At 42.6% G+C, this 26644-nt stretch overlaps 1 protein-coding gene across 1 annotated transcript in view; it reads right to left on the bottom strand.

The window, feature by feature from the left end:
- The window catches only part of LOC106580534 (dual specificity testis-specific protein kinase 1), a 47974-nt gene that overhangs the window by 18482 nt on the left and 2848 nt on the right, over nt 1-26644 (bottom strand). The window contains exons 2-5 of the mRNA XM_045703281.1: nt 9033-9241; nt 8407-8528; nt 6603-6651; nt 5404-5553 (exon numbers count right to left, since the gene is read on the bottom strand). Of these exons, the coding sequence (XP_045559237.1) occupies nt 5404-5553; nt 6603-6651; nt 8407-8528; nt 9033-9218 (507 nt within the window). The 5' untranslated portion in view covers nt 9219-9241. The remainder of the gene's footprint in view (nt 1-5403; nt 5554-6602; nt 6652-8406; nt 8529-9032; nt 9242-26644) is intronic.

Raw genomic sequence — 26644 nt, 5'->3', positions numbered from 1 at the left:
CTCTGCCTGCCTGTCTCGCTCTCATCCCAACCCCTACACATTCATTACTATGGGACAGTTGGAGATCGAATTTGAATATTGAAATTATGTTGCAAATGTCGGAGACAGACAGTAATTATACAAATCTCCGCTGTTGAAAACTAAATGTTAGTCTCAAAGAAATGTTAGATAATGTCTAAATGATTTTTATAGTGGAGATCAAGTTTATAACTTCCCTGCCTGGACTGATGAGCCAGTGGTAACTTGTAGAATAGACGCCGGCTGTAATGCGGTTTTAACCAATCAGCATTCAGGATTAGAGACACCCGTGGTATAATTAGAATTAAATACAAATGACACGAAACATTACTTATTAATGCCTTTGAATTAATTTTTAGAATGAATGAAGCCAGTGTGTGGCTTCAGGCTCATGCGATGTTGCCCAGAGAGCAGGCCAGCAGTGGATAAATAATTTTCGTAATTTTCAGTGGTCGTGTCTTAACGTTTAATAAAAAGCATGAGCTGGCACACACCTAGAGATAATTATTTTGTGTAGAGGTGCTGTCTAACGGCGAATACAATTTGAGCTATAAAAATCAATAAAGAGAGTCGAACACTATATATAAACTCCCAGTAATGTATTGTGTAAAACATCAACGTGCTCATTCGTATAGCAGATACTGGAGGTGTAACTAACTGTACACATTATGTTGCATTAGCCTCTGTCATTGAGAGTAGTGTACATTACTTTGATGATTGTGGGAATGGCTTGTCATTATTCAACATCAATTTCCCTGACAGTTTTGATATCTGTTCATCATAATCAAATGAATAAACATGTTCATTTTACCCACAATTCTTTAAAAATAGAGCCACGTGGTATTATTAAGTATTCCTAACTTAAACGTAATTATTCTATATCAGCACAACACAGATAAATCAAGTGTTTTATATGAAAATATAAATGTATCTGACTACTACTTTATTATTTTAAGTAAAGACATAAAACATAATAGAATCAAGTAAGATCAACTTAATAAATGTTAGAGTGACTCAAATATTAAATAATAAATAACTTGTATAAACTCAATAACTTTAACAGTACTCAAAAACATTAAGTGATACTAACTCATATGTCAATAAGATGTATTAACACTTTTATGATTTGAGTTCTACTGATTGTTGGAGATGTTTGAGTTGCCACTTTTTACAGTGTATATTGAATATGATTTTCCACAGTATACTGCAGTATGCCAAGCCATTTCACCATGACATTACATTGCATATCGAATATGATTTTTAACATAACATCCAGCGAAATCAACAACATGCAATAATTACAATAAGGAGATTTAATTGAGTCCCTTTTTTTTGCACTAGAGTAGTCCTGCCACTCTAAGCATTTGTGTTATGACACCTGCTTACCACCAGAGAGCAATCTAACACTGTTGTAGTACAATCACACCAATCATTTTTTTAATTTAACTAGGCAAGTCAGTTAAGAACAAATTCTTATTTACAATGACAGCCTGCCCCAGACAACAGTGGACCACCATATAGGACTCAATCGCAGCAAGATGTGATGCAGCCAGGATTTGAACCAGGTACTGCAGTGTCTTCGACCACTGCACCACTTGGGAGCCCAATAGTCAAGCTTGGTCTGAATACACAGACAACTCAACTGAACATTCTCTGCCTTCGAATCTCACACATTATACCTGCCTGTGGGTCTACTTAATGCTGTTTTAGCTACCTCAGCAAATCAAATCAGGCCTATTGGGAAAGCTGAGTAAACGTGTTGATAAACATCTCATGGCACATCTCTTGATTCTATCCATAGTGTAAGCAGATATAACAGTGTGTGTGTCCCAAATGGCACCCTATTCCCTATAATCCACTACTTTTGAACAGGGCCCATATAGGGCTCAGGTTAAAGTAGTGCACTTTGTATGGGAATAGGGTGCCATTTGGAAGGAAGCCAGCCAGTATGAAGGGAAGACCCTACATACAGACAGCCAGACCAGACACTCTTAAATAGCCTGACTCAATGGGGTCTGCACTAATCACCTCCCCACCATGCTACATTTTTCAGTCCTTACCTGATGATCCACCTGATTTGGCATCTATGCCTACTGAGGACAAAGCCCAACCATAGCTATGTGTGTTGGGTATTGATTACCATAGTAGGTGGTTTACTGTAGGTGTGGAGAGAGCACTAGTAGGCTGGATGGGCTCAGTAAGAGTGGGTGAGCTATTCTAGAGGACACAAGGTGGTGGAGCGGTTACATAAGTCGAGCAGGCAGAGAGACAGGCAGGCAGAGATAGAGAGAGAGTCAGGAAACGAGACAAGCAGGGTAGGCAGAGAGACTGAAATATAGGCAGGCAGGCAGGCAGGCAGGCAGGCAGGCAGGCAGGCAGGCAGGCAGGCAGGCAGGCAGGCAGGCAGGCAGGCAGGCAGGCAGGCAGGCAGGCAGGCAGGCAGAGATGGTAAGGCAGGCAGGCAGAGATGGTAAGGCAGGCAGGCAGAGATGGTAAGACAGGCAGGCAGGCAGAGATGGTAAGACAGGCAGGCAGGCAGAGATGGTAAGACAGGTTGGGGTGTAGAGACGCAGACAGCTAGGCAGAGACAGACAAGCAGATAGACAGGCACAGAAAGCGAGAGAGTCAGGAAAAGAGGCAAGCCGGCAAAAAGAAGGGATGTAGACAGGCAAGCAGACGGGCAGAAAAATAGACAGATAGGCAGGCTGACAGGGGTGTGGAGCAGAGCAGGAGGAGGGGAAAGAGGGAGGGAGGGCCCTGGCTGACTGGCTGGCTGTCCGACTAGCTGGCTGGCTGACGTCTCCTCAGCATCTAGAGGTCATTACAAAGGGAACCACACTAGAGGCCCTCTCTCTCCAGTGTTTTCATTCAGCAGCCTGTGATTATTGAGCAATCTGGTTATCACTCCAAGCACCAAACATGACCGCTAAATTTAGCATGGGCCCTCATCTCAGAGCCCAAAAAAAGCAACAGTTCCAGGAAGATCAGATCTAGAATGGAGAGTTTCAGGGGGAATTAAAAGGGCTGTTCCAATGGAACTCTGAGCACTTGGTCTAAACTGTAACCAGGATTGTGTCCCAAATGTCACCATATTCCCTATATAATGCACTACCTTTGACCAGGGCCCTATGAAAGTAGTGCACTAAATACAGAATAGGGTGCCATTTGAGACACACAGCCAGTTCACTAAAATGATCTACGTTTGCAATTACATCCACCATACCTTTCCTAATTCTGGCAATTTTAAACTCTAATGATTGCTTATACAGGAGATATGTCCGAAGAGCTGTGCAGCCTAATATTGTGATTCTAACTGAAACAGTAATTGGTTTAACCTAATATGACCTTTTCAGAAAATACACTGCACATAATTAATTACCTTGCACGTCTGGCTTGGATCCACTGTAATTTATAGAGACTGAAGTCCCTTCTTTAGAGATTGAAACATATTCCACATGAGAAAAGACCTTGTCTTGTCTATATGCCTTTACCATCAATCCTAGCAGTGATCTTTTGAAACACTCTCTGTAATTGTGAAGACAGCAATTGTTTGTTTGACGTAAGACAGACGTGTGCATCCTTTTGCCAACTCTAATGATACCAGTGGGGGGGTCTAGGGGGAAAAACAACAGTACTGCTTTGCAGAAACACCAATTACTTTCCGGTAAAATGCCATCATTGAGTCCAGAGCCAAATGGATTGTCCCTCTGGGTGACGTGCTAAATGTCAGTATGGAACACGTCAGTGTCACCACCAGTATTCCCATGGTTAGTAGAGAGTGAGAGAGGTCGCTGTTAAAATGGGACGTGGTGAGAGAGAGAGTGAGAGAGAGAGAGTGAGAGAAAGAGGAGAGAGAAGGAAAGAAAGATATGAGAGAGAGAAGGGGTAGAGAGAGAGAGAAGGGGTAGAGAGAGAGAGAGAGAGAGAGAGAGAGAGAGAGAGAGAGAGAGAGAGAGAGAGAGAGAGAGAGAGAGAGAGAGGAGGTAGGGCAGGATGGTGGCGGGACTCTACTATTGATCCATTGCTCACTGACCCTACTTTCCCAGACAAAGAGGGACTGGCTGTTGGTGTGTGTGTGTGTGTGTGTGTGTGTGTGTGTGTGTGTGTGTGTGTGTGTGTGTGTGTGTGTGTGTTGTGTGTGTACAATAACAAAGCTCAGAGTGGGAGCACATTAGCATGACAATGGACTGTGCTTGTTGCTCGTCCCTCTACATAACATGACCGACCTGCACCTCTACATAACATGACCGACCTGCACCTCTACATAACATGACCGACCTGCACCTCTACATAACATGACCGACCTGCACCTCTACATAACATGACCGACCTGCACCTCTACATAACATGACCGACCTGCACCTCTACATAACATGACCGACCTGCACCTCTACATAACATGACCGACCTGCACCTCTACATAACATGACCGACCTGCACCTCTACATAACATGACCGACCTGCACCTCTACATAACATGACCGACCTGCACCTCTACATAACATGACCGACCTGCACCTCTACATAACATAACCGACCTGCACCTCTACATAACATAACCGACCTGCACCTCTACATAACATAACCGACCTGCACCTCTGTGGAACCTGGCAACTGGGAGAGAGACAACCGATTTTTCTAGGCTGATATCTTTTCCTCATGGTAGAGAGTTATCCTCAGCCTCAGTCTGACTACTGAATGAACCTCAACTCAACCGTTCCCTGCTTTGTCCACAACAGTTAAAACCAATTTACTTAACCATTATTTATCCAGGAAGTCCCATTGAGGTCAGAAGACCTCTTTTACAAGGGAGACCTGCCAATGTGATCACTACATGATGTCACAGCACCGATGTTGCTAAAGTTTGTCGTAAGAGTTGGGGTTTTCCTAATGTCAAAGAGATCAGTCAGTTTCTGTAGCCAGACCAAAAGTAGTGCACTATATAGAGAGTAGGATGCCATTTCAGACACAGCCACTGTGTGAGGTAACATCCCTTACAGTTTCCTCTTTCTTTCACTGCAAATGCTGAGTGAGGACTTTCCTTATTTTCCTTTTCACTTTCCGGGTTACTTTGTGGTCTATGCACCACAAACACAACAATAATCTACAATAGATGTGGGTGTGGGTTTTCCCCTGGTCTACTGTACCTTGGAGTTGAGGTCCCTGTGGTAGATGTGGGTGGGGTTCTCCCCTGGTCTACTGTACCTTGGAGTTGAGGTCCCTGTGGTACTGTAGATGTGGGTGGGATTGTCCACCTGGTCTACTGTACCTTGGAGTTGAGGTCCCTGTGGTAGATGTGGGTGGGGTTGTCCCCTGGTCTACTGTACCTTGGAGTTGAGGTCCCTGTGGTAGATGTGGGTGGGGTTGTCCCCTGGTCTACTGTACCTTGGAGTTGAGGTCCCTGTGGTAGATGTTCTTGTAATGCAGGTAGATCATTCCTCTGGTGATGTCACAGGCCAGGTCCACCTTCTCCCTCCAGCACAGAGACACATCCTTCCTGGCCAACAGTTCCTCCAGACATCCTCCACTAACATACTGAAACAGATAGACACCTCATCAACCCCCACTAACATACTGAAACAGATAGAAAGCCCGTCAACCTCACATACTAAAACAGACAGACAGCCCACCAACCCCCACTAACATACTGAAACAGATAGAAAGCCCGTCAACCTCACATACTAAAACAGACAGACAGCCCACCAACCCCCACTAACATACTGAAACATACAGACATCCCATCAACCCCCACTAACATACTGAAACATACAGACATCCCATCAACCCCCACTAACATACTGAAATAGATAGGCACCCATCAACCCCCACTAACACACTAAAACAGATAGAAAGCCCGTCAGCCTCACATACTGAAGCATACAGACATCCCATCAACCCCCACTAACATACTGAAACATACAGACATCCCATCAACCCCCACTAACATACTGAAACATACAGATGTCCCATCAACCCCCACTAACATACTGAAACATACAGACATCCCATCAACCCCCACTAACATACTGAAATAGATAGGCACCCATCAACCCCCACTAACACACTAAAACAGATAGAAAGCCCGTCAGCCTCACATACTGAAGCATACAGACATCCCATCAACCCCCACTAACATACTGAAACATACAGATGTCCCATCAACCCCCACTAACACACTGAAACAGATAGACACCCATCAGCCCCCACTAACATGATGAAACAGATAGACACCTCATTAGATTAGTCTCACATACTGAAACAGACCTGGAAATAAGAGTTGAGTTCAAAGGATAAGGAACACTGCCACACCTGGATCTCCAACCAAGGGGCAAGAATTGAGTAGCAAACTGAAGTTAAGAGGAAATTCAGCAACTATTGGAAGTTGATAAAACTGCTTCTTTATTGTAAAACCCAACATGTTTCAGTCGCTACAGGGCATATTTGCCCAGATGGAGCAGCTCACACACAACCCAACCTTCTATACGTACAGGGTACATGTCCTAGAAACAGACAGTGTGTCTCCCCACTCATCTCACTAGAATGTGAAGTCGTCATCCGTACAAGGAGGAGAAATTAACACTCACCTCTAAAATAGGGTAGAGTTTATCTTCCTTCACACATATCCCCAGATACCTAGAATAAATCACAACAATATATTATTCATATATTTCTTATTTCCATTATTTTACTTTTAGATTTGTGAATTATTGTGACTTGTTAGATACTACTGCCCTGTTGGAGCTAGGACCACAAGCATTTCGCTACACCTGCAATAACATCTGCAAAATATGTGTATGTGACCAATACACTTTGATTTTATATGGACAACAGAATTATAATGCGGAATCATAATGAATTTAGAATATACTGTACAATCGATGTGCTTGAAGATGGTTGAGCGGTTATTAAGACCACCACTCCTGGCCCCACCGGTCTTCACACAATCTGTCTCCCAGGTGATAATATACAATAAGTTCTATAAGATGCTCAGGGCTGAAAACATGTTTTGACGACCAGCTGAGCCAGACATTCAACAATAACCTAGGCTCTTGTGAACAGAAACAACATCAAGAAACTCGCCGGTGGCCAGTGCTCACCCGAGATTAACAACCTCAAAACTACATCCATTCCAGACACTGGTTTACAGTATACCTTGACTGAAAGGCTATTACCAACGGCTTACAATAAACCACCGAACATATCAGTCTCCTTACAATGCTCTGACGTTGGAGCCTGATAACATTGCCATTCTCACGGTGAGTGCGTTCCAAATTGCACCCCATGGGCCCTGGTTTAAAGAAGTTTACTATATAGGGAATAGGGTTCTATTTGGGTTTGGAGCACTGTGTCTGAGGAAGGCAATGTTCTCAGGCTCCAACATTAGAAATGATTCAGATTTTCACATCATTGTTTGAGTAGGGCCCACTCACAGAGGGCTGGATGCCCTATCTGTGCCAGGGAAATATTGTATTGGACTCATATTTGTCTTCATCATTGACTCTCTACGCTCTGACCTCAGCAGATAAACTGTGCTGTTTAATAACCACTGATACTGTGGCCTTGAAAGAAAGGCTAAAATAAGATTGCTTGGACAAACACAATGCCTTCACACCTTATGTAACCACTTCATAAGGGTAGAGCTGGCCTACGTGACAAGGTAGTACTATGTCCCTCCTGCTGTGGCCATTACTGCACCTCACAGACTCAGCAGCATGTGTATACATACCCAGTCATCACCATGTCTTGAGACATATTAAGACATATAAATGAAGTTGTCTGGAGATGTCTTGAGACATGTTAAGACATATAAATGAAGTTGTCTGGAGATGTCTTGAGACGTCTTAAGACATAAATTAAGCTGTCTGGAGATGTCTTGAGACAAAGGTGATTTCTGGGTAGCTATATTTAGCATAAGTATGACTGGAAGTACAGTATAATACCCTATATTTTGGATTGGAATTCAGGAAAGGTATGCCATGATTCTGTGGTGTGCATCATAACATCCACTTGAAACTATGCCTTCACACCTTATGTAACCACTTCAGATGGGTAGAATAGGCCTTTGTGGCTACTAGATGATTATGTTCTGGAGCCATTGGCTGCACGACATAAAGTACACAAAGCTTCCTAGCATTCCCATTCATAGTGTATGCCCTGTACTAACACAGATAATATTACATAAGTCAAACATTATAAGCTTATCAGGCTTAATCTTATCTAAACAATTTTCGTTTAATTTATTACATTTATTTGACAGGTACAATGCATCTATTAATATTTATTTTAATTAATAAGCAATTATGCAAAATTCTTACATGGTATCAATAAGGTCATATACCAAATATTATAAGTCGTCATCACAAAAAGGTGTGAGTAACTGACTAATACCTGACTATGTTGGGATGGGAGAGTTTTTGCAGTAAGCTGATCTCACGCACGATGCTATCCTGGTCCACATCATTCTTATAGATCTTCACCACCATCACCTTATGGCTCGTACTGTGAATCACCTGAGAGAAACAGACACGAGTTATTTCACAGTACTGTGAATCACCTGAGAGAAACAGACACAAGTTATTTTACAGTACTGTGAATCACCTGAGAGAAACAGACACATTTTTACAGTTTAACCACTAACAAAAACCTGCTCAAGATCTAGTAATGAAACCTGTACAAAAAAGCAGGTTAAGTGACTGTGTGAAAGGAGCTGTTTTTGCATGTAAATTAAATAACGACTCCATTATTTAATTGTGATTAAATCATCACATAAAATGAAACAGATTGATGGCCAGTATGCTCAGACATTCCTGGCCACTACGTTCCAATTAGATCCAACACAAAACATGCTTTGTCTTAAGTATGCAGCGCAAATGGAACCCTATTGTGTATATAGTACGCTATTTTTATCAGGGCCCATAGGGCTCTGGTCAAAAGGAGTGCACTATATAGGTAGTAGGGTGCAATTTGGGAGGCATGCTAGGTTCACTACAGATGGCTAGGGAGGGACCAGGTACCTTGTAGACTTTGGAGAAGAAGCCACTCCCGATGAGCTCGGCGGTGAAGTTCTCCCAGAACTCCAGCTTGCGGACGGCGGTGCGGAGCTTCTGCCAGCGGTCCACATGGTAGTATTTGTCAGAGGACTCACCATAGAGCCTGGGACTGGTGGGCTCTGAGGACACATCCACGTCACAGTCACACATCCTGGAGTGGGGAGTGATGTCTGCTATAAGGTAGACACACACACACAAAAACACACATGAACATGCACACACACACACACACATGAACATGCACACACACACACACACACACACACACTTGTTAGTCAGATCCCTCATCTATGTGACAGATTACATTGAGAGAATGCCTGTCCTTGCAAAGAGTCTGCAATAACCCCAAATAACGCTATGTCGAAAGAAAGTAGAGTGGATGAAAGGGAGAGCGGACAATAATTAAATCTATGCTCAGTAGCTCAATGGGATGGAACGTGCCTCCCCTTTACGCCTCCCCTTTATGGAGCGAAACAAAGAGACATGAATAATGGTTCCTTAAAATAGTGTAGCAGGCCTGGGCAATGCAGGTGAGAGACTGTCCAGTGTAGCTGGCTAATCAAGTGACTTGTTTTCCCTCCAGGCTAATAATAACAAGGAAGATCAAGAGGGGTTCCATTCATTTTAATGAGAGCATCTGATGAGAGGGACGTGTCCGCCTACTACGGGATGAGGGGGAGATATTTGAAAGTAAAATGTGCTCTTCTGATGATTCATCTGGAGAAGGTGCTCCTCTTCCATTAATTAATTTGTAACCAGATAGAGGTGAATGGAGCTTTTTCTCATAAGATTATGTTCCTTAATTGCTTTATGTATAATTATCAGTGTGCGCTTCTATCGTTAAGGAGTCCTTTTTAGGCTTTGAGGCATTCTAAGCCCTTATCAGACATCAAACACAAATTGGAATCGACTGTCACAGGAAAATGTAGCTGAGAAGACCAACTCTAACAGGAAGTGTGTGCAGCAAACAAAACCACACTGTCATTGTTTTCATAGCAGCAGGATAGGCACCTTTCCAGGTTTGTTGTTGCTCCCTCTGCCCTTTAACCATGCTGTCCCAACACCGGAAGTCAAGTAAAACAACTTATTTTAAGTAAGATATAGTGATGTGCGTAGCCGTAGAGGCCAGTGATTTTTCAGTGGGTGAACGTGTAAAATAAATTTGATAAAATAGAATAATATACTGGACTGTCTGTGTGTTTTAAGGGAAGGACAGTTCTGTATGTTTGAAACCATATAGTGTCTGTACCACACTGGAAAGGTGCCGATCCTGCTGCTTTGAAAACAATATCTTAAAATAAGTTGGTTTACTTGACTTCCGGTGTCAGGACAGCATGGTTAAAGGGCAGAGGGAGCAACAACAAACCTGGTCCTGACAATGACGCCAGTGAACAGCACAGACTGACACGCTGACACAATTGGCAGGGCTTTGTCAATCAAGTGTGAATCAACCCCACCATGGTATTCACCATGAGAGGCTAGCTCTCACACACGCTGCCATTGTTTTAACAACCACAGCCGTGTACAAACAATCACAGTGTTTTCATCTCAACTGCAGCCCCCCCCACCACCACGACACCAACCCGGCTGGCTGTCAGAGAAAAAGCTCACAGTGCAGCCTTATCATGTCTTTCACTGATGAGGATCTACAGTATATCATAGAGACACACTGTCTTTCACAGTTACCAGAGCTATTCTGTAGCCTGCTACAACCCACCTCAATCAAACGGTTACTTTCACAGAAATCCCAAGACAAAGCATCCTACATGGCATCCTGTATGGTGCACAGAAACGCACGCTCACACTTCATCCCAGAGCCACACTGTCACACAGTCACCAGAGCTGTAGCCTGCTGCAACCCTCCTCAATCAAACAGTCACTTCCATATAAGTCAGAACATTGTGTGACAATTTACATCCTATACGGCACTCAGAAAATATGGATGTGGATTACAGTCTGGTTTGTTTGAATACACAATGGTAGATAAATCAGGTAATGATGTCAGCTTCCCTTAGCATCAATCTGATGGCACTTCACTTGAATTGGGAGTGAATCTCAGCGTACAAACAACAAATCTGTCTTTAAATTGAATTTCATAGTGTTTGGATTCAATTTGTGTTTCCAAATCAGATTTTTCGGTCCGTCAATTTCAGCTTTGTCTTACAGAGGGGCTTTGTTACGGAGCCAAGAGCTGAAAAAAAAGTAAGATATCGGGTTAGAAATGCATCCTAAATGGCACCATATTCCCTATAGTGCACTACTTTTGACCAGGGGGCGAATAGGTAGTGCACTATGGAATGGGGTGCCATTTGGGCCGCAGCCTTAGTAAAGTGATTTCCTGTGGAAAAGCCTGTTATCACACTAAACAGTGAGTTTGACCTGTGTCTGACCACAGAGACCTTCAGGAGAAACACTACCAGTGGGACCACCCTACTGACGTCCCACCCACAGATAAGAAATGTGAGTTATGAGACCTTAACAGTGAGACCAGTTCACACCAAGGTGAGACTATTCCTCAGGGGAATGACTCTCTTTCTGAGGAAGTCCCACATATCTGACTGCTATCTCAGTTAAGGGCAGAGAGAGAGAGAGAGTCAGAGGCATCTGAACCAAATACTTGTGTACTTCAGCAAGGCCATTTCCTGACTGATGTGGAATCACGTCAACAGATGACGTCACAAAGGATGACACAGCCTTCACACAGACATGCAAGCGACAAAAGTTTTACTACAGAGTCTGACAGGATCACTGTCATGCAGCAGCACCCTCTCACTCGCAAAAAAAAGTGTCTGAGTCCAAAATGGCAACCTTTTCCATATATATTGCAGCGATCTACTTTTAACCAGGGCCAATTGAGTTCCATTTTGGACATACCCAGTGCTAATGTTCATTTATTTATTTTTTATCAAATTTTAAAACATACAATCTACATTTACATTATATTCAGTCATCTAGCAGACACTCCCATCCAGAGCGATCCACAGGAACAACCAGGGTCAAGCGCACTAACCATCCAAGATCCTCCCACACATCCCCCGAGAGCTGCCCCTCAACCATCTGAGACCCCCCCCACTGCCCCGCCGAAAAACCTCCACCCACCTCCACCCCCCCAAGCCAATGCCCCCCTCCAACCCAGCCAAAACAACCAACAACCAATAGAAAGAACAAAAGAGAAAAAAGAGAAAAAGTAAGGAAAACAACAATACAAAAACAAAAGAGGCTAACTGTATGCATTTTAGTGCATGTGTGGCGCTATTTTCGAGTGCATGTGTGGAACTATGTGTGTATGTGTGTGTGTGTGTGTGTGTGTGTCTGTGTGCACATGTGCGCGTTTGAATGCGAGTATGTGTGTATGCATGTGTACGCGCGTACAGTAATAATGAACTTTGTGTAACAGCAACATCCCATCCACACATAGGCTTCAGTCAATATGGCAGGCTAGCCTACTCTAGTCAGATTCAGAATCTGTAAATAGTCTCCACTGCTCTGTCTGCTGATCTCAGACACATACCATTATGGTACAGATTGGAAGCTGGGTCATTAATCCTACATAGTGATTTACTCAAGGCATGTGGCTCCAGCAGAGTGCATTAGGGTGAACACAACACTTTGTGTGTCTCAAATGGCACCACATTCACTACTTTGACCAGGGCATATATGGGCTCTGATAGGGAATAGAGTGCCATTTAGGATGCAAAACACTTAGGGTGGATCCAATGAGGACACTTGAAGTGTTAATTGCCTCATGGATCTTCAGACATCCATCCAGGGGAGACACAGGAACCCTGATGCTGCCTGCTTATGTCTGCAGTTCTGTGACCAACACAGGAAGAGCATGGAGAGATCCTGTTGTGTGGCTCTACAGCTGATCAATAGGTCTGAAACATACGGCGATGGTCTCCAGTCCGGAGCCTCCGCAGTCCGGAGTCTTCAGCGACGGTCCGCAGTCCGAAGTCTTCAGCGACGGTCCGCAGTCCGGAGTCTTCAGCGGCGGTCCGCAGTCCAGAGTCTTCAGCGGCGGTCCGCAGTCCAGAGTCTTCAGCGGCGGTCCGCAGTCCAGAGTCTTCAGCGGCGGTCCGCAGTCCAGAGTCTTCAGCGGCGGTCCGCAGTCCAGAGTCTTCAGCGGCGGTCCGCAGTCCAGAGTCTTCAGCGGCGGTCCGCAGTCCAGAGTCTTCAGCGGCGGTCCGCAGTCCAGAGTCTTCAGCGGCGGTCCGCAGTCCAGAGTCTTCAGCGGCGGTCCGCAGTCCAGAGTCTTCAGCGGCGGTCCGCAGTCCAGAATCTTCAGCGGCGGTCCGCAGTCCAGAGTCTTCAGCGGCGGTCTGCAGTCCGGAATCTCCAGCAGGGGTTCCTAGTTCAGAGCCTCCAGCGATGATTCACGGTCCGGTTCCTCCGACGACGATCCACAGTCCGGTGATACAAAAGAGGAGGGATCAGCGGGCGGAGCGGGGGCTACGCCCCGAACCGGAGCTGCCACCATGGGTAGATGCCCACCCGGACCCTCCCCTATAGGTTCAGGTCTGCGGCCAGGAGTCCGCACCTTTGGGGGGAGGGGGGGGGGTTACTGTCACGCCCTGACCTGAGAGATCCGTTTTTCTCTGTTTGGTTAGGTCAGGGTGTGATGTGGGGTGGGCATTCTGTGTTATCTATTTCTTTGTTTTGGCCGAGTATGGTTTCTAATCAGAGGCAGCTGTCTATCGTTGTCTCTGATTGGGAATCATACTTAGGCAGCCTTTTTCCCACCTGTGTTTGTGGGTAGTTGTTTTCTGTTTTGTATTCGTTACCTGATGGAACTGTTTGGCTTTTCGTTTTGTTATTTTGTTTGAGTGTTTCATAGTTAATAAAAATCATGAACACGTACCACGCTGCGCTTTGGTCCACTCCTTCCGAAGAAAGCCGTTACAATATAGGACTCGTTTTACTGTGGATATAGATATTTTTGTACCTGTTTCCTCCAGTATCTTCACAAGGTCCTTTGCTGTTGTTCTGGGATTGTTTTGCACTTTTTACACCAAAGCATGTTCATCTCTAGGAGACAGAACACGTCGCCTTCCTGAGCGGTATGACGGCTGTGTGGTCCCATGGTGTTTATACTTGCGTACTATTGTTTGTACAGATGAACGTGGTACCTTCAGGCATTTGCAAATTGCTCCCAAGAATGAACCAGACTTGTGGAGGTCTACCATTTTTTTCTGAGGTCTTGGCTGATTTCTTTTGATTTTCCCATGATGTCAAGCAAAGAGGCACCGAGTTTGAAGGTAGGCCTTGAAATACATCCACAGGTGCACCTCCAATTGACTCAAATGATGTCAATTAGCCTATCAGAAGCTTCTAAAGCCCTGACATCATTTTCTGGAATTTCCCAAGCTGTTTAAAGGCACAGTCAAATTAGTGTATGTAAACTTCTGACCACTTGAATTGTGATACAGTGAATTATAAGTGAAATGATGTAAGCAATTGTTGGAAAAATTACTTGTGTCATACGCAAAGTAGATGTCCAAACCAACTTGCCAAAACTATAGTTTGTTAACAAGAAATTTGTGGAGTGGTTGAAAAACAAGTTTTAATGACTCAAATCAAATTTTATTTGTCACATGCGCCGAATACAACAGGTGTAGACCTCACAGTGAAATGCTTACTTACAGGCTCTAACCAATAGTGCAAAACAGGTATTAGGTGAACAATAGGTAAGTAAAGAAATAAAACAACAGTACAAAAACAGGCTATATACAGTAGCGCGGCTATAAAAGTAGCGTGGTTACATACAGACACCGGTTAGTCAGGCTGATTGAGGTAGTATGTACATGTAGATATGGTTAAAGTGACTATGTATATATGATGACCAGAGAGTAGCAGCACCAGTAGACTCCAACCTAAGTGTATGTAAACTTCTGACTTCAACTGTATGTGCCATGTAATCTATGGCGGTCTGAGATTGTACGGGTTCTTGCTCAGCCAGACCTGAGAGTCCAAATCAAGGCATAACTCAATTATGCATGAACAGCTGAAATGTTTTCTAGAGAAAGAGATAGAAAGGAAGGAAAGAATACACTCAAGGAACTGAGTTTCTGCCAGGAATAAGGAAGGTAATTGCATAATAACATTTAAAGGTTCAAAATAGATGGCATAGCAAAGAGGTAAAATATGCAGCAGTTAGCATCAGTGTTACAGTCAGGGAGAAACTGTCTAATTTTGCAGTGAGACTGTGAGAGCTTGTTGGTTCCAGTTCCTCTGTAGCTTACACATATTGTGTTATTCAGAAAAAGCCATCATCTTTTTGTTGTTGTGCGTAATGTGTGTGGGACCTCTAGAAATAGGTTCTCCCATTAACCCACTATTGGACTAGATCTGAGTACCAGCAGCCTGAGGCAAATACCAGTGCTTCAACACGAGTGACCAGCAACTGAAACCTAACTAACTCAATCAGTCAATAAAATGTATTTTAGAAAGCACATAGAGTACATCAGCAGTTGTCACAAACTGACATAGGCCTATTGACCATTCATTGACATCAATTTCCTCTGTCAAAAAAATTACATTTAAATTAAACTGTTGGGGGGAGGGACACATTGAATAACACATTCATAAATCAAAAAATAGGTTTTGAAAAAGGTTTTGAAGTATCTGCCCTATACAGTATCTAGGAGGCATAAAAAAGCTCACAAAATATATATATATTTTTTTACACATATTTAACCCGTTATTTACCCAACATGATACAAAAATTGCCATCAAAATCATTTTAAATTAGAGATTTTTTTGCATGAGATGCTTCTTAATCACCACATCTGCCTATGTCGGCCTTCCACATCTGTGGTGTAAGGTGACCGACCTACAGCGGTGTTTTCCAGACCATAAGAAATCAGTCTTCTGATGAAAACGTCCAAAGCAAAAACTTCTTAGCCTACTAACTAGTATGACCACTCTATGGAAAGATGAGATTATCACAAATAAGATGGTGTTCACTGTTTTGCTCTACAACTCGTCTGAAGGTAACCCATACAAATGAACGCACGTATGGAGGTAGTTTTGTGCAAACAAAAATAAGGGGTAAAATAAGTGTAAAAATACATATATATATTTCAGGAGCTTTCTTATATCTGCTAGATAGACACTAAAATCCTTATTCCTTATGATTTTTTTTTTACTGTCTTTGTTACCATTTATGAATGCAATGTGTTTTCTATGGGGTATAGTAGTAAAGGACAAATTTTATATTTTATCAAATAATTTTAACTTTATGTGACACCCAGCATCATAACAGGTTATAACACGGTCATAACCAAGTCATAATATTTCATAACAACTGATTTAACTTGTCATAACCTGTTATCACTGTCATGACACATATATTTACACCTATTGTGACATATATTGCGTGTTTTTATGGCTGGTTATGACACCTACACAAGAGTATAAAAACCCACAAAACCACACAAGGCAAAACACATTACACCATACCCTACGTGTCAACAGTATGTTTATGTTATATATATATATATATATATTTTAAATTGACCATAAAGTATTATTGTAATTGCACATACCCCTCTGTTGCTGATTACTGGGATGAATGCAGGAGCAGATTTCAGGAGCAGGACAAGACACCCTCTTTTTGACTGATTTAAGGGCATGTACGTGATAGGCCTATCTGGCTTGTATGATTGTGATGGTCATAATGCTTCTTGACAGTGTCATAAAGTATATTTTCTACAAGTTATTTAAAATATGATGAAAGAAGCATAATTCTAAAGAATGAATTACAACAGCAACAAAGGATTTAAGAAACTAACTTTAAACGAAAGGAAACTTCTTGTCAGGGAAAAAAAATAATTTGAATAAATGTGGGTTTTGACACTCTTATGTAGGAGTCATAACCAGCCATAAAATAACGCAATATATGTCACATAAATATATGGGCCATGACAGTGTTATGTCAGCTGTTATGACATATTATGACATGGTTATGAGCGTGTCATAACGTGTTATGACACTGGGTGTGAAGTAAAGTGTTACCAATAATTGTTTTCTATATTTTTTTTATACTTAATGGGGTCCTAAAGCTCTAAATCAAATAGTTAAATGATCCATTGTATGACCACCTTTCCTGAACCAAAAAGGCACTCTTAAGGCTCTATTCAAGCTATATCGTGGAAGTTCAGCGCTAAAATCCCAAATGAAATTTAAAGGGGGAGTAGGTAGAAGGGGGGGGGGGCAGCAGGCTAAAGAATGTCCATAGGCTAGCAGGGAAGGTAAGTGAGAGTTGAGGATTTGGGGGTGTCCATAGGTGAAGTAGCAGTTGGAGGGGGGAGCAGGTAGCTGACTAGTGGTGGCTATTCAGCAGCCTGATGGTCTGAGGGTAGAAACTATTGGCCAGTCTTTCAGTTTTTGCCATGATGCTTCTGTACTGCAATGTCTGAGTGATTGAAGCGGGGAGGACAGGTCATGGTTTGGTGTCTGGGGTCCCTGAGGATCTTCTTGGCTTCCTGCGACACCTGGTGTTGTAGGTGTCCTGTAGGGCAGTGTGCACCCCATGGTGCAATTGGCTGCATGTACACCCTCTGAAGAGCCTTGCGGTCTGCGGCGGTGGAGTTGCCATATCAGGCTGTTATGGCCCAACAACATACTCTCGATGGTGCTCCTGTAGAACACTAAGAGGGCCCTCGAGGACAGGCCGAATTTGGGGTTGAAGAGTCACCGTCGTGCCTTCTTCACTACGTTGTCCGTGTGGTTAGACCATTTCAGCTTCACTGAGATGTGTACGCCGAGGATTTTGAAGTTATTGACCATCTCCATGGCGGCCCCGTTGATGAGGATGGGGGCGTCCAGCCTGGTTCCTCCTGAAGTCCTCAATCAGCTTCTTTGTTTCGCAAACGTCGAGGGAGGGGTTGTTTATCTGGCACCATGCCGTCAGAGTGCCTACCTCCTTCCTGTAGGCTGTCTCGTCGTTGTTGTTGATCAGACCTACTACTGTCATGTCGTCAGCAAACTTGATGATGGCGTTGGAACTGTCTGAGGCCACGCAGTCGTGGGTATACAGGGAATACAGGAGGGGACTGAGGACACACCCTTGTGGGGCCTCCGTGTTGAGGATCAGTGTAGAGGAGATAAGGTTGCCTACCTTCACCACCTGGGGGCGGCCAGTCAGGAAGTCCAGGACCCAGTTGCATAGGGAGGAGTTCAGACCCAGGGCTGTGAGCTTTGTAATGAGCTTATAGGGCACTATGGTATTGAAGGCCGAGCTGTAGTTGATGAACAGCATCCTCACATATGCATTTGTTGGCTGGATGCAGTTTATGTAAGGTTACACAGAATGTCAAAAGCACACAATGTAACTCTGTCCCTCTCTAACTTGCGTTTGTCCAAAATGGCACCCTATTTCCTATATAGTGCACTACTTTTTAGGGCTCTGGTCAAACTATATAGGGAATAGGGTGCCATTTCAGACACAACCTTCTCATGTAGATCCCATGGAACTCCTCCCGTGCATTGGTCAAACAACCAACTGGAACTAAGGATTGTTTCGGCATGTTCAGGGTAGCCAACCACGGTAAGAGTAGGCCATTGCAAACACCAGACTCAAAGACTACTATCATCAGCACTCAATAAAACAAACATGAAATAAAAGCATTGCGACCTCCATTAAAACCTGGGAAGTATTTGATTATGTAAGTAGAGACATTATTCCATTAAAATGTGGAATTGACACTTAGTGAGGGAGGACAGATTATAAACATTAAAGAACAGTGTGTTTCTTGAACAGTCTTGGACAGACGTCACTAATACTATAGGAAGGAACACCATAGTTTGCAAGTAGGGTTGCAAAGCTACCGGTAATTAACCAAAGTTAACGGAATCTTTAGTAATTTTGGTAACTAACAGAAAATCTATGGCAATCAATCATAACTTTGGTAATTTATACCGGCATTTTTTTAATTCATATATAGCATTCTTTTTTTTTTTATCTATGTGTCCATATTGTCCATGAGTTTCTAGTAGATAATAGGCTAATTGATTAAATAAACATTTAATGAATAATGCCATTATTTTCAATTACCTCTGCAACTCATCCAACTGTTGACTTTTTTCACAACTGCCACCAGTTTGCCGGAAAAACATTGAGAACAAATACATATTCACATAGTAAAATAAATAATAGTCTGCAAAAATATATAAGGATATTTCATGCTAAAACCCCTCATGTTACATTTTAGCAGACAATGTTATCCAGAGCAACTTACAGTAGTGAGTGAATACATCATACTGGTCCCTTGTGGAAATTGAACTCATAACCCTGGCATTGCAAGTGGCATGCTCTACTAACTGAGCCACGCGTAAACACCAATGTTGTTTACTAAGTTTATGGTTCATATTTAGGATAATGCTTTACAGATTTGTCATTTTATTTTTAAATCATCTTATTTAATTATTTTATATATTTTACATGTGAAAAGGGCAGAGAGATGGCAAGAGAAATTACAGACGCCTGTGTTAATCTTAACCCTTGTGTAGTCTTAACATTCTGTATTCTCCCCTTGTCCTACGGGTAAAGAATTCACAAAAATTCACTAAACCCCTAAAATAAAGCAAAGTAACAACCTGCCATTCGGATAGAATAATTTGTATGTGTTAATATAATGGCTAAAGTGCTCCACTCTGAAATTGTATGATAGTGTGAAATGTTTGAGAATCATGAGAAGATAAAACAAGGAGGTGGGTAGATCTGTTAGAATTGTAATACTATGATGTTATATTCTTTAGTAGGGATGTAAACAGAATGAAGTTGTAGAGTAGATAATAGAAAATCATTAGAGGGTTTCAAACCAAGAGGGTCCCAACGGGGAGGGGAGGTGAAAGCCTTGAAAAATGTGACAACTTTTATGGTTCTTTGTGGTTAGTGGAAAAGTACTGGTTGTTTGAGCAGGGAGTGGTCTAAAGATAGGAATGTGTGTGTGTGTTATAAAAGGACTGGGTCCTCATTTCTGACTTTAGAGCTCTCATGAATAAAGATCTGTGAAGCTTTTTTATAAAATCTGAGACTTTGCCCAATTATTAGTGAACCCAGGGTCTTACAAACCTCGGTGAATTGGTTAAAGATTAAATGCATTATTGGAATTGAAAATTCCCTTAACACATTCATCACAAACTTTGTGAATATCTGGGTTTTCCCTCTTCACAATGCAGAAAGACTTCATTTAATCAATGGACACCACTCTTTTTTATTACAACACACCTGTCATAATTCTTTATTATTATTATTATTATTATTATTATTGCTAAAGGTATTGCATAGGTGTAAACATAATTTTTTTAGCAAGAGATAGCACTTGTATAGCCTAAGAAAGTAGCAGAAATGTGCAGAAAGTTTTGAATGTGTTTTATTAAAGGGAAACAATAACAGTCTTGACATTTTTTGGCAACATAATGATATATTCTTATATACTGTACAATGAGGAATTACACTACAAAACACTAGTCTTTTCCCATTTTTTTAACCATTGCCCCCACCCACAAGGTGTATAAACAACAACAATAAATAAGAATAACATAAGATAATAGATACAAAAATGTGAAGAACATAAATCAATCAACACTAATTAGCACATGTAGGACAGTATGCAAGTGTGTGTGCATGGACTTTGTAGATGTATTTCTCACATGTGCAGCACATAGTATTTGTTTTACAGTCCTTATTTGGGGGGCAGAATCGGCACCTCCTCCTCTTGGCTGCTCCAGTTGCAGCCTCAGATGGATCAGGACAAGATTCAGCCCCCTGAACAGCTTTCACAAGCTCTGCATAGGCTGCTGTGCGGGGGAGGTGCTCCCTTCTTTGAATGTGTAGGGTTACAAGTGCCTTTCCCAGCTGCTCCAGGAGCACCCTCCTCTTGTTCTGCTTATCAGGCATCCAGGTAGGATTGATCTTGTTCCATATCACAAAGGCATTGTATGAGGACACATCAATGATGTTATGGAAGATGACCAGGGGCCAGTGGGCAGTCATCCTCCTGCAGCTGTAAGTTCCAATCACCTTGTCCAGGTTGTCCACGCCTCCTTTGTTGTGGTTGTAGTCTAGGATGATGGCTGGCTTTCTGTCCTCACGATCACTGATCTCAGCTGTTTTGGGCAGTGTGGAGGATCACATTCTTGTTGCTCTTTGGGAGGTAAGAAACTAGAGTGGTGGTGAGCATAAAGGCAAACTTTGAAGGGATGGCCTTTCTCCCCCTTGTTGCGAGGAGTGCAGGGAGGAGCTCAGGCCTGTTCTTTCTAATTGTGCCAACCATGGTGATCTTCCCCTTCAGTTCAATCAGTAACACACACAATCTCAATTTCTCATTGTGTGTGTGTGTGTGTGTGTGTGTGTGTGTGTGTGTGTGTGTGTGTGTGTGTGTGTGTGTGTGTGTGTGTGTGTGTGTGTGTGTGTGTGTGTGTGGTGTGTGAATGATTTTATAACTGCTGGATCAAAAATGACTCTAAGACAATCTTTGTACCCTGGTGGTGTACAGCTTTCATTAAAATATGTTTCACCTTTTCTAATGTTGGGGTCACTCTAGGAAAAGTCATCAAATTTCAAGTTGAAAAAATATAATTTAGGGGGTTTTCTTTGCTGTTAAACATAGTGGCGGATAATTTTTTACCCTTAAAACCTGTTGGGGCTACAGGTTAGCAATGAACCCCGAGCCGGGATTGCTAACAAGGCTGGAAATTCAAAACATCAAAAATCTAATAATTTCAATTTCTCAAACAATCAACTATTTTACACAATTTAAATGATAAACATCTCCTTAATCTAACCACATTGTTCGATTTTCAAAGAGGCTTTACGGCAAAAGCATAAAGTTAGATTATGTTAGGACAGTACATAGCCACAAAAGTACCAACATCCATTTTCAATTCAAGGTCAGGCGTCACCAAAAGCAGAAACCAGCTTGAATTATGCACTAACTTTTGTCAATCTCCATCAGATGACACTCCTAGGACATTATGTTATACAATACATGCATTTTTTGTTCCATCAAGTTCATATTTATATCCAAAAACAGCATTTTACAGTAGCGTGAAATTCAGATTTTTTCTTCTCTGAAATGCTTCCGGTGAACATAACAAAATTACTATTCGAAAACATTGGTAAATTATAATATTGTCATTCAAAGAATAATATATTATCATCTCGTAATTGCTACCGAATGGCCAGATCTCAAAATAACTTTACTGGGAAATCACATTTTGCAATAAACGGGGTGCTATGCTAAGAACAACAGGCTATGCTATACAGTTAGCATCATCTAAAATCGATAATAACATTGTAAATATCCCCTTACCTTTGATTATCTCCATCAGAAGACAGGCATCCCAGGTCCGGAAGGCATCCCAGGTCCGGAACAAATGTGGTTTCTTTTGACAAAGTTCATAATTTATGTCCAAATAACACCAAGTACTTAGCGTTCATTATGCTCCCACAAAACGTGGTGGGGGACTGTAAAATCACGCCGAAAAGCTAAAAAAACCTAGTAAATAATCTATTTATGTTCGTTCAAACATGTCAAATGTTGTTTAGCATTAATCTTTTGGTCCATTTTTAACGTTAAACATCAGTAATATTTTCACACAACCTATCCTATGTCGAGATAAACAATGAAGACAAAACTCACGTTTCTCAGATTTATGCGCAGGCGCAAAAAAATGAAGTGATGACATGTCAACTTCCTTGGATTCTAATTTGCTCTCTGTTTATCATAGACGCTTCAAACAACTTTATAAAGATCGTTGACATCTAGTGGAAGCCGTAGGTGTTGCGAAATGAATCCTTTCTCACTATGGTATCTATAAAACAATGACACTAAATAGTACAGTCACAAAATTCACATTTTTTTAAATCTATTTTTCACAGGTTTTTGCCTGCAATATGAGTTTTGTTATACTTACAGACACCATTCAAACTGTTTTAGAAAATCTTCTATCCGAATGTGTTAATAATATGCATATCCTAGCTTCTGAGTTGGTGTAGGAGGCAGTTAAAAATGGGCACATATTTTTTTCAAAATGTCTCAATACTGCCCCCGAGCCCCAACAGGTTAATTAAGACAACACAAGGGTTAACTACCCAAAAGGGCCACTAGATGACTGGTAGACTACATAAAATCCTTGAAAGATACAAAAATTCTGGTAGTTTACTGGTGAAATTCGAAAGTTTCCAGTAATATACCCTCCCTTTCCAACCCTATTTGCAAGTCATCGGTCAGATGAGGGAAGAGTGGAGTGTCAGTGTCAAATCTAAAATAGTTTTGGGTGTTTAACTACAACACCCCATACATTCTTGAAAATGCACCATAAATCAGTTAATAACATATAGCATCCCAAACATCACCTTTATAGTGAACTATAATGAGCTCAGGTCAAAAGTAGTGCACTATAAATTGGAATATGGAACCATTTGGGACAGAGCCAACAGACTTAGTGCTCAGACACACCAACAGTGTTTGCTGGCCGAGAGTACTTAACCTCTTAGCTCACACAGATGTCACTGTGTGCTGTATGTTATAGTGATGCATGCATGGGGATAACTTCAGGTTTCTGTAAAGGCTTGCACACATCGCACCAAATGTGGATCAGCGAGCTGTGTTTTATGGACCTCCCGCTGTAGACGTTTGACTGGCAACATTTTTCATGGGATTCCACATGGTAAATCGATGTGCACTCGGTTCGCAAATTACGTTCAGAGGTGTTAAGGCTATGAAGTCAACCGGACAGAACGCCTGCATCGCAAGTAGCATTCTATTCCTTTTACAGTACGCAACTTTTGACCAGTGACCACATGACTCTGCTAGAAAGTAGTGCACTATATAATGAATAGGGTACCGTTTGGATGCAACCACCAACATATACATGTTGTAAGTCACTCTATTTTCACAGTAGTTTTGGAATCCTGATTCTGAGGAGGACAGGCAGAAGGACTCAACCCCTCTGATTACATCATCATAAACAACAACAAACCCAGAGAAAGAAGTGGGATTCAAAGGTCCCTTCATGCCAGCCTCTCCCTCCTCTCCTGAGTCCCCTCTCCTGAGTCCCCTCTCCTGAGTCCCCTCTCCTGAGTCCCCTCTCCTGAGTCCCCTCTCCTGACTTCCCTCTCCTGACTTCCCTCTCCTGACTTCCCTCTCCTGACTTCCCTCTCCTGACTTCCCTCTCCTGACTCCCCTCTCCTGACTTCCCTCTCCTGACTTCCCTCTCCTGACTTCCCTCTCCTGACTTCCCTCTCCTGACTTCCCTCTCCTGACTTCCCTCTCCTGAATATGGCCTTATTTCTATTGCAGCATATTGGATGGCTGTCATTCACATTCCATTCACCCAGCTCAATGTAACAAAGACAGTTTTAGGCTATGTATATGATAATAAAATGTTCCCTGTACCGATCATGAGGTTGCTACAACCTAGCTTACTAATGAAAGTTTACAACGTACGTGCACAGGTCGAGAGAATTTAGAGTAATCAAGGTAACAGACAGTAACCGCTTTGCACACTCTTGCCTGCATCTAGCTGATCTAGGGTGTAATCATTAGTCCAACAGTTGCAAACAAGAGTTTCTATTGGACAAATTCAGGTATGTTTATTACCGTTTTGTTCGGTTTGCTTCCGTTTAAGATTTTTTTTCAACAGAATCAGCTCAATAAATAAACCCCTGATCACACGCAAACACAGTCCACTTTCATAGCAGCCACATACAAACAGCTAGTTGTATATACAACTCCTTCTCGCATCTACAGTATATATACAAAAGTATGTGGACACAGCCGTTGTTGACAGGTGTATAAAATAGAGCTCACTACCATGCAATCTCCATAGACAAACATTGGCAGTAGAATGGCCTTAATGAGGAGCTCAGTGTCTTTCAACGTGACACCGTCATAGGATGCCACCTTTCCAACAAGTCAGTTCGTCAAATTTCTGCCCTGCTAGAGCTGCCTCGGTCAACTGTAAGTGCTGTTATTGTCACGTCTGCTCCCGCTCATCCCTCCCCTGGCGCTTGAGGGTGCCAGGATGCCCTGCATCACGCACTCATGCCATCAATTACGCACACCTGCCTTCCCTCGTCACACGCTTCAGCGATATTGGACTCACCTGGACTCACTTATCATCTGTTTATTACCTCCCCTATATTTGTCAGTTTCCCTGCTCTGTTCCCTGCTGATGCATTGATTGTTTTTTTGTACTTTGTTTTTTTGTATGCTGACACTGTTCCTGTCTCGTTCCATGTCCGTTCCTCATTAAATGTTTGACTCCCCGTACCTGCTTCGTCTCTCCAGCGTCAACTCATGTGACAGTTATTGTGAAGTGGAAAGGGTTAGGTGCCACAATGACAAAGTTGTAGGCCACCCAAACTCACAGAATGGGACTGCCGAGTGCTGAAGCGCGTAGTGTGTAAAAAACACTCACTATCGAGTTCCAAACTGCCTCTGGAAGCAACAGAGTTTCATGAAATGGGTTTCCATGGCTGAGCATCCGCACAAAAGCCTAAGATCACCATACGTAATGTCAAGCGTCGGCTGGAGTGGTGTAAAGCTCGCCGCCATTGGACTCTGAAGCAGTACTAAATGCGTTCTCTGGAGTGATGAATCACGCTTCACCATCTTGAAGTCCGATGGACGAATCTGGGTTTGGCTTATGCCAGGAGAACACCACCTTCCGGAATGCATAGTGCCAACTGTAAAGTTTGGTGGAGGAGGAATAATGGTCTGAGGCTGTTTTTCATGGTTCGAGGTCCATACAGAAATGGTTTGTTGAGATCAGTGTGTAAGAACTTGACTGGCCTGCACTGAGCTCTGACCTCAACCCCATCAAACACCTTTGGAATAAATTGGAACGCAGACTGCGAGCCAGGCCTATTGGCCAACATCAGTGACCGACCTCACTAATGCTCTTGTGGCTGAATGGAAGCAAGTCCCTGCAGCAATGTTCCAACATCTTGTGGGAAGCCTTCCCAGAAGAGTGGAGGCTGTCATAGCAGCAAAGGTGGGATCAACTCTATAAGAATCCACATGATTTTGGAATGAGATTTTTGATGAGCAGGTGTCCAGCAACTTTTGGCCATGTAGTGTATCTACGTGCTCTCCTCCTCTCACCTTTTCCCTTGACATGTGGACTTCAGTGCACAACACATCAGCTGTCTGTGACCAGGCGAAAAAACCTTTCCGACCCAAACCTTTATATCATGACCGCTAACTGCTACACACAGCCTACATTATAGTGACATCATAGTCAACATAGCTACTAGAACTAACGTGTTAGTAAACCCACTACAATCATGCAGTACAGTGTACACGTACAGTCAGCAGCAAGCAGTTTAGCAGTTAGACCGGTGGGGCCCGGTGGTAATAAATTAATAAAACCAAAAGCTTACCTTGACTTGGAAAAGTTCCAGTGTTGGATAGCCATAGTCAGCTAGCTAACATAGCATCCCTTCCATTTTGAGCCAGGTGTTTGAGTAGGCTAAACTAGGGAGCTGCATTTGATGCTAGCTAAGTAAGTGAACGTGAAAAAAAGAGACTACGAAATATAGCCAGCTCTCTCTTTCTCTCTCACTT

Source organism: Salmo salar, chromosome ssa20 (assembly GCF_905237065.1).
Source record: "Salmo salar chromosome ssa20, Ssal_v3.1, whole genome shotgun sequence".
NCBI classification, from domain to species: Eukaryota; Metazoa; Chordata; class Actinopteri; order Salmoniformes; family Salmonidae; genus Salmo; species Salmo salar.
Note: the sequence above shows the minus strand (reverse complement) of the source record. Positions and strands in the feature narration are given on the sequence as shown.